Here is an 8,988-nt window from a genome sequence, read left to right as displayed (position 1 = left end):
ACACACACACACACACACACCCTCTACCTGCACGCTCACACACTCGCCACACTACTTAAAATGCTCAGTTGGAGTTCAAATCTTAATCCATCACGTCTGCTTCTACCCAAGATGCATGTGCACACACACGTACTTGTAAAAATGATGTATGTGTGCTGCGCTGTGTGTGTGTGTGTGTGTGTGTGTGTGTGTGTGTGTGTGTGTGTGTGTGTGTGTGCGTGTGCAGCACTCACACTGGGAGCAATGCGCTGTAGCTGCCTGAGGGTGATGCGGTTATACATGGTGCTGATGTCCTTTCTTTGGTCATCATATTCCGACACAGTGATCTGGAGAGAGAGGAGATTTTACTCACCACTGCACACGCATGGACGCACATGCATGTGCATGTGCATGTGCACACATAGACATGCAATCAACTGACATTGGCCAGCCGGGTCTCCAGCTCTATAATCTCCTTGGAGTTCTCTGTAGGGTTGAGAGCTCCCAGCATGCTCAGCAAGCGCTCCATCAGAGCCTTGTACGCCGCCAGGATCTGGAAAGCACAGTGACATCAGCGTTAACAGACACGAGGTGCTGCGGCGGCATCATCAGTAACGGACGGTGACGGGGTGACATGTGGCAAAGTGGACAGGATAACAAAAGCACAGCGGGTGACAGAGGAAAACAGGTGGATTGATGAAGAAGAGCGAGAGAAGAGTAAACAGGACAGATGGGAAGAGGAGAGGAGCGAGGAGGGAAGGACTGAGGGAAGAGGGGGGAGAGGAGGGGAGGGTGGAAAGCAAAAAAATGAACGAAAAGGAGGTCAGGGAGGTAAAGGGAGAAATAGGGGGAGGTGGGAAGGAGAGAGGGAGGCAGAGAAGAGGAATAAAGTGCATGGATGAGGTCAAACAGAAAGTGAATGCAGGAAGGAAAGAAGGGAAACGTGAGAAAAGCCAAGAAAAAGTTGGCAAATAGGAGGACGAGAAGGGAAAAGACAGGAGGAGGGAATAAAAGAGGAAGTGAGGGTGTTGGGGGATGACAGAGGGAAGGAGGAGCGTTCACCTTGACGCTGTCCTCGTCCTGCCCCAGATACAGACTTCTCTCCGGCAGCGTGAGCCCCTCCTGATCAATCTGCACACACACAGTCAGTCATGTGACCACCGCCAAGCATTCAACAGATGTATGTTCAAAGGGGTGGTTAATATTTTAATACTCTGCAATATTGCTAACATTTACAAACCATTCAACACCATGCATGCTAAACATCTGAATTATTTAGTACATTTAATGAATAATTCACACACCTAAAGTCATTTGTCTTTTATTAAGACTTGGCCAGCTAATGTTAGCCGACGTTCATACTGACACTGTCGTGTGAAAACTACACTTGTCTAAATGCACTGATTTGTTTTTCCAGACCAATTAAATGATTGAGTTGTGTGTTGTTGGTTAATCCAAGCTGGCCATCAAGAACACCGTAGGAACACCGTGTCAACAATCGATTTAAACATGACTGGTTTTCTGATAACAGTGGTTGTTAGATCTGATTGTGTGGCTCAGTAACCTTGCAGTGTGGTCCTGTACATGTTTTGGGCTACACATGGGGGGAATGTGCAGACTCTCACAGACTTGTGGAGATGATGACGTTTAGAGGAAACTGTGTGCTTGTGCAGCAGAACAGTGGCCTTAGAGGAGCATTGATATGACTGCATGTTTTTACCAGCAAACGGTCCTGGATATGTTTGGGTTATTCTTGGTCTTGTGGGCATCATGGTAGATGTTGTAGACATGGCCACACAGTGACAGTCGGTTTGCTGTCACCTTACAGCGGTCTGGGCTGAAACCCGCTGGTCTGTCTGAGCAGAATTAGCATGTTGTTCTGCTGCCTGCATGACTTTTCTCCCCACAGACCAAACTCATTCATGTCAGGTTATTTGCTGATTCTACAGTGGCTGTAAGTGTGAGAGAGGATGTCTGTGTGTGAGTCCTGAGATGACCTGTCCAGGCTGTGTGTCCCATATCAGCTAAAGTAGCTCCAACCCTTGAAACCCTGGACAGGATAGAGTGGGTATACCAAATAAATGGATGGATTGTTATAATATATGTGAAAGTCAAAGTTGTAAATCACTAGGCTTTGCTTTGATTCAAGAGATGGCAGCTACACTACCACCTATACGACTCGGCTGCTGATTTTTCACACACAGGTATTGATGTCTGACGGCCAGCAGTTTCTCATTTAGCCTTGAGCTGCTAGCTTTAGGTGAAGCTGAGGACACAGGTCTTACTTCTAACTTTACACCCCCAGTTTTTCATTTCTAATCTTCAGAAAGCACTGATTTAAGTGACCTCACTTGCTGTCTCCCAAGTACTTGCTTAAATGTAATCACATGACCATGAGTAATCGAGTATGGACCTTCATGTCACATGGTAACGGTGTGTGAGAAGGAAGTAAAGCTTTCTCTCATGTACATAGTTGATAATGCTTTTTGAAAAGTGCCATTAGACTATCTTGCCATAACCACAATGTTTCTGAAGTTTAAAAAGTCAGTCCTGAGAGTTCCTTACAAACACACACATCATGCGTTTAGAAATCACCCTCAGTTCTCTGCTACGTTCTCACCCGGATGGCGTTCCTGGAGGAGTTTTTGTCGTCCACATTGACAGTCAGGGAGAAGAACACAGCAGTGCTGTACACGCCCTGCGTCCTGTAGAGCAGCTCGTTGAAGTCCGGCCTCTGTGGGGCGCCCTCGGTCTCCCACCCAGCAGCACCAGGAGGAGCACCCACCAGGTCCCACCCTCCACAGCTGTCCAACACCTCTGTCATGGGGCTCGAGCCCAGCTTGTCAATCTCTTTAATGTTGATGCAGGATCGATAGAATTCCTTGACCTTGCGCTCTGCCGAGTTGGGGCCATGCCTCCTAATTGGCTCCAGCAGGAGGCGCTGTAGTTTCTCCTCGTTGTGTTCTCCTATAGCTGTAATGATGCCGTAGCTGAGTTTGTCCTCGGGAATGCCGTGACGCCTCAACCAGCCACCGCAGGCGAACGAGTAGAAGTCCTGGCAGGGCTGGATGGTTGGGTCAATATTGGCCTGAACAAAGCGGGCCGCCCGCAGCAGGGAGCGCTTGCGTTGGCAGTCCTGTCGGCACTGCGGGTCCTGCTGGGCATCCAGGGAAATGTACTTGAGTGCCAGCATGCTTCCCAAGATGACGCACATACCTGCTGCGAAGACCAGCGCCGAGAGGAGGCAGATCTCCCTCCGGCTCCATCGGGGAAGGCCACCGCTGCTGCTGGTGCTGCTTAGATCTCTGTTTCGACCGTTTGACCAGGTGCCTCCCCGGCCTCGCCCCACATGACGGTCTAGGCTGCCTCCGAGGTGAAGGGTCATGCCGTTGCTGAGGATATCGCTGCTATAGCGACCGCCATATTTCACTTCCTGGAACTCATCATAGTGGGCAGTTAGTGAGTATGTCTTCTCCATGGCAGAGAAATGTTTCTAGGTAAGAAGCAGCAGAAGGGTTCAGGGAGAAAGGGATGAAAATGAGTTATTTCTGTTTTCTGAGTGCTGTCATGACTACTCCTACTGAGACAAAAGCGAGAATTCCCACTACAGGGCAAAACACTGAAGTGATGTCAAAATTCTGTTGGCCTTCTTTAGGCAAAGTCCCCTTTATTCTTTTCAAATCAAAAGCCAGCAGAGCAAGGGACTCCCATTGTGCATGAGGAATCTCTCGGGTCCTGCTCTCCCTCTCATCCTCTTTCTCTCTGCTCCCTTTCCATTTGTTCTCCTTTCCTCCCTTTTTCCAACCAGTTACAGGTCACCTGTCGATAAAAATAGAAACGAGATAGAGGAGGGCTGTAAGTTGAGAGATACGAAATTGAATCCATGATTACAGCAGTAAAGAATGACAAAATAGTGTCTGTTTTGTCACATTTTTCTCCACTTTGTCTCCTTGTGTTTGTCAGCTAAAGCTGTTGGACTGATTGGTGATAGTCATCCCTCAGGGAGATGATGTCCTCCGAGCGACTCGCAGCTTCAGACAGATCAATGGAGACGGGCAGCAAAGAGCTGAGCATCAGCTGGGCAAGGAGAGGTGTGACAATCACCATAACTTAGCCTGTGACAGCGCAAACTCATGTAAAACTTTTTATTATTACAGAGGGACACAGAGGATTTATGGCCTCTGTCTGTCCAGACTGAAGACACACACTTCTCAGGCTGACATGCTGAGTTCTACGCAGCTGTTTCTGCTCATTTTAAAGTAATGAAAATGAAAAAGGAACATTTTAAAAAGGCTTTTTGATAACTTAACTGCAAATTTGAACTATTTTTGTTTCTGTTCCTTGTTGTGTGTTTGACTCACGTGGCTGCTGGTCGACTGTTGGCCAGAATGAAAATGATTTAACAGAGGGTTCATTTTAGCATGACTGAGAGGAGACTGGCAGAAAGTCCTCTGTTGGCTCAGTGGTTCCCCGTTAGTGAGTGTGTCACCACGCATAGGTCCATGTGTAAACACACACACACACACACACACTTACAGCACAGAGGGCGTCAGCTGATCCTCTGTAGGGCTTTTAAAGGAATAACGAGCTACCACATGACGAGCAGCTGCCAAAAATGTAAATGATATGCGCATATATCCTTAAGTAATTTAATTTAAACTCAGCTTATCTTTTTGCGCACAGAATTACAAAACAGTGGAACCACAGCATCGACTGCATTTGTGTAACGGAGCACAAACACAAAATAATTCATAGCTGTTTGCATTCTGCTGCATTCTACATGTAGCCTGTAAGCAACACCAGGCCTGTAGACAGAGAGACGCGCTGGTGAATATTTCGTTGGATGCTCTCCCAGTGTGTGTGTGTGTGTGTGTGTGTGTGTGTGTGTGTGTGTGTTCAGTGGCTGGGTGCAGTGAACTTGCTGAAAGCTGTGAAGGCTATCTGTGAGAATTGATCCCTCTTATCTCCACTGAGAACAGCAAACTTCAGCTCTGATGTCTTTAACAAGCTTTCGCTCGCCTTATGAGAGTGCTGTATGCAGATAAGTACAGCAGGAAAGAGCCGGACAGACAGAAACAAACTAAGACAGCTTAAGTTTAGTATTTATAGGAGAACAGAGGAGTCGTGAGTTTCTCGTTGTGTGAGAGGTGGAAATGCAAATCTTTCACAAATGGCACGTGGCTGATGAGTGGGTTCCAGTGTTTTGTTGTAGTGGGAAAGGGAAAAGGGTGCATGGGTGGTGCAGAGATAAACATTCTTGTCTACCACTGCAGAGATGTGGAGCTACAGTCCCAGCAGTGATAACTCTGGCTTGGTTGGATGTTCCAGCAAATACAACTGACTTGACGGTGCTGCAGGGAAGCCAGACAGGGATTCAAATCCACCACGTGTCTGAATCTAAATCAGTATCAATGCAACAAGCATCACATCATAAGATGGGAAGTTCAGGCTGATTAAGTTTCCACACTGTCCACAAGCAATGATGGCATGAACCATGTGTGCATCAATGAATGCTGCAGGTTGCAGGTTTTCTCTGTATTTGATCGAGCAGTAGCCACAGATGGAAATAAGTCTCCACAGTAAGAGAAAAAAGGGGAAACTGGGGGAAAGTCAAGGATAGTGTGTCTCTGTGCGGTGTCATTATCAATCCAGCATATCATCCATCAGTCTTCTGCTTTGTTACACTCACCCACGTGATCAGAAACATGCTGGATCTATGAAACCGTATCCGGTCACTGTCAGCCTCGTGCACTTCATGCACGTAATTTATTATAATGTAAATAAAATGGAATCGTTGTGTGAAGTGTGCGGCGTGCGGTCTCTTAATGAAGTTTCTCTCCTTTTCTCTTTGGAATGCACAAACGCTTCAGCTCTGTCACAACTCTTTAGGCATTGTAATAAATTATGATACACACATGCGCACATACGCGATCACACACTGAGTGGACGTCCAGCGTATGGCTAATGGATTGGATCTTGCGGGTACCATCGCCGAGAAAGGCACGCGTGATAAATGGCTATTTACTGAACATGACAGGACCTAATATCTGAGAGTTATACTAATGCTGCTGCACATGCACACACCCTTTCTTCCTCTCTCCTGCATACTTCACATGCATGAACACTTAAAATGCATCAAAAGACGCCCCGTTGATGCATAGCGCCTTGTCAGTTGTCAAACACTTCCCATAGATCTTTCAGGAAAAATGCTGTCACTTGTTCACTTACTGCAGGGGTTCTCAAAGTGTAGTTCAGGGACCTCCAGGGGCCCTTCAGATGGTGCCGACAGGACAGACAGTCCTATTAAATCCAAATGAACTGCAAGATCTTCAACCAAACCCTATATTGTTTCCTTTAAGCTACAGTGCAGTCCCTTTCTCACCCTATCTATTGATCCTGTTGATGACAGTAGAAATCATATTTCTTTCTCCATAAAAAGTCCAGTAATGATGTGCTCTAGACCACCCAGAAATCTGTGAGAACTCATTGATCTGCTCTGAGACAGCCCATCTCAGGAACACAAAGGAAACGTCAAGCTCCCTGTTCTGTCACTCACTTGTCTCTGCCAGATTGTCTTCAGTGAGACAAATGGAACTGTTTCTCCATATCTGAGCAGCAGCATCGCGTCCTCCTTCTCTATGACGGCGGTTCACAGCAGCCATAAACTCATTTGATTTCCACTGTTGCCAGACAACATGTTGTACAAACTAGTTCTAAAGTATACCCTGAAGCCCTCAGCCCGTAGCTTTCAGTGAACATGCAGACTCGGCGGAACTGTCGGCGTTACAGCTTTCAACTTCGGCTGGTAAAAAAAAAAAAGGTTGTTTCAGAAAAAATGTCAGTCTTTACAAAAACAGTAGTAACTTCTATAACTGTGAATGTTTGATGGCCATCGCGGCCGGGCTGCCAGCGTTGAATTGATCAAGTTGCTCCTTAAGCAAACTGCACGCTTTGACCGCTGCCCGGGTCTTTCTCTGGCGTCTCTACCCACAAACAATACATCCTTAGAGGAGATCAATGGTCATCAATAAGCAGACGCCCATGACGGGTCAGGCTGACATCTCTTTAATGGAGACTGCTGATGGATCACAGTTCTCCTAAAATAAATGTAGGAGGTCCAGTTCTAAGATCAGCTGAGCACAAATGGCTCGGTTGCCTGTAACTGGGCTTTGATTTGGGACTGACAGTTATCAGATCTGCATTTTTCCATTTACTGGATTACCAGATAAATGTATTCATTTAAAAGTGCGTCTGATGCGTCCGTCTGTCTGGAGTCTCTACCAGGGTCCCACCCGCAGCACCATCCCATCGGTAGCATCATAAATTCTGTTTTAAAGAAACTTGGTGAAAACATGGAGAGTTTTGTGTTGTAGTTTGTGTTGTTCTAAATTTTGAAACCAAGAATTTTATTTCAACTGCAAATGCACATTGGTTCCAGAGATCAGATATGAATCTCCTTGATTACTTACAATATGTGTTGGTATTTACCCCCCAAAAAACACATCAGTCAGTCCCTACTTTAAATGTAAAGCTTGTAGCGGTGAGAGTTTATTAATTCAGTATTGTGGAAGCAATTTATTTCGCAAAATACTCTAATTCCTACAATTTGCATATCAAATGCTCATTACAAATGAAAGCGGTATCTATCAGCATGAGCTGTGATGAATTATCACCACAGACTTCCAGTGCTTTGGGAGTTAACACATCAACACATCTAAATTGTTCCCCATGGTCTGAGAAGGCAGACAGATTTGTTGCTGGAGAGATGGAAAGTCACCTGGGGTAAACATTGTCTAGCGACTGTGTAGCAAATTTGCAAAAACGATTACCAGAAGGCACAGTACAAAGACAATAAAAGATTAAAGCCTTTAATACGAAGTCTGCCAGTGTTATTTACTGTTCAGCGCCACACCCTCCATCCATCGCCTCACAGAAAACACACTGTTTACACAGGACCAGTCTGAGATCCTTCACTTGTTCTCCTCCAGAACTCATCACAGCAGCGAGCATCTACTGTCTGGATGTTACAGTCATTTCACACACAGCCCAGCTTCACATTACCATAAATTTACTCAGCAAACTTTTTTCTTCCTCCACTGCAGTTTGTGATGATATTTGGTGGTACCCAGAAGTAACAGCTTAGAGGCAAACCCTCTGCTTTTATCTCCTCTGAGACGAGTTACGTCACCTGAAAGCCTTCTATAAATGGGTTTATTATCCCCTAATCAAAGTGGTCACAGAGCCTGCCCCAAAAGCTTCACGGCACTCAGAGGGTTCAGCGTGGGAGTCAGCCCCCTCGAGCCTTATCACTGGTCGCCAGAGGCTGCAGTAGAGTGCTACGCTGCGTTTGTATGGGCTACACATTTGGACACACAGCTCAAGAGTCCTGTAGAGTAACACGAGACACTACTTAGGCTTGTACCCAAGAACAACCTCCTTTGTGGTGCTCTTAAAAACTATTTAGCTGTTGTGTGTATGTATTAAATGTCCCACATCAGCGACATGAGGGAACTTTCAGGGAGCACACTCGGGTCTTTAGTTTATTATTAAAACAGGAGAGTTTGAGTCATGCTGAAGAACAGTTATTAGCCAGAAGAACCCACACACTCAACCCCCTCTCTCTCTCTCTCTCTCTCTCTCTCTCTCACACACACACACACACAGTCTCCCTCTCTCTCTCTCTCTCTCTCTCACACACACACACACACACCAGCAGGTATAAAGTGCTCACACACTGTAACGCTATGAACCTAATGACTCCTTTAACAGACAGAGCAATGTGACAAAACACGATCCCAACATGAGGATTTATTTTACACATTTACTTGAATACTTAAGAAAACCTTCAATCCGATTTATTACAACACATTTATTTACTAATTAGCCGTTTTCGTCTATTTCTCTGAAGGAAAAAAGTAATTTAAAAACAAAACAGTAAAAAATGCTAATCAGCTTTTTATGTTCTGATGGATCCAGAATGAATCATTCTCTTACATGTTCGTCTTGGGT

At 45.7% G+C, this 8,988-nt stretch overlaps 1 protein-coding gene across 2 annotated transcripts in view; it reads right to left on the bottom strand.

Moving 5' to 3' along the window:
• Positions 1–3,457, bottom strand: part of ecel1 (endothelin converting enzyme-like 1) — a 56,958-nt gene extending 53,501 nt beyond the window's left edge. The window contains exons 1-5 of one of the 2 annotated variants that reach the window (XM_008302323.1): positions 3,391–3,457; positions 2,600–3,333; positions 1,042–1,110; positions 422–532; positions 234–326 (exon numbers count right to left, since the gene is read on the bottom strand). In XM_008302323.1, coding sequence (XP_008300545.1) covers positions 234–326; positions 422–532; positions 1,042–1,110; positions 2,600–3,333; positions 3,391–3,457 — 1,074 coding nt within the window. Of the gene's footprint in view, positions 1–233; positions 327–421; positions 533–1,041; positions 1,111–2,599 lie in introns of both variants that reach the window. The other variant, XM_008302322.1, reaches the window with a different exon arrangement.
• Between the last annotated feature and the right edge of the window lie 5,531 nt (positions 3,458–8,988).

Source organism: Stegastes partitus, unplaced genomic scaffold (assembly GCF_000690725.1).
Source record: "Stegastes partitus isolate 25-593 unplaced genomic scaffold, Stegastes_partitus-1.0.2 Scaffold1795, whole genome shotgun sequence".
NCBI lineage: Eukaryota > Metazoa > Chordata > Actinopteri > Pomacentridae > Stegastes > Stegastes partitus.
Note: the sequence above shows the minus strand (reverse complement) of the source record. Positions and strands in the feature narration are given on the sequence as shown.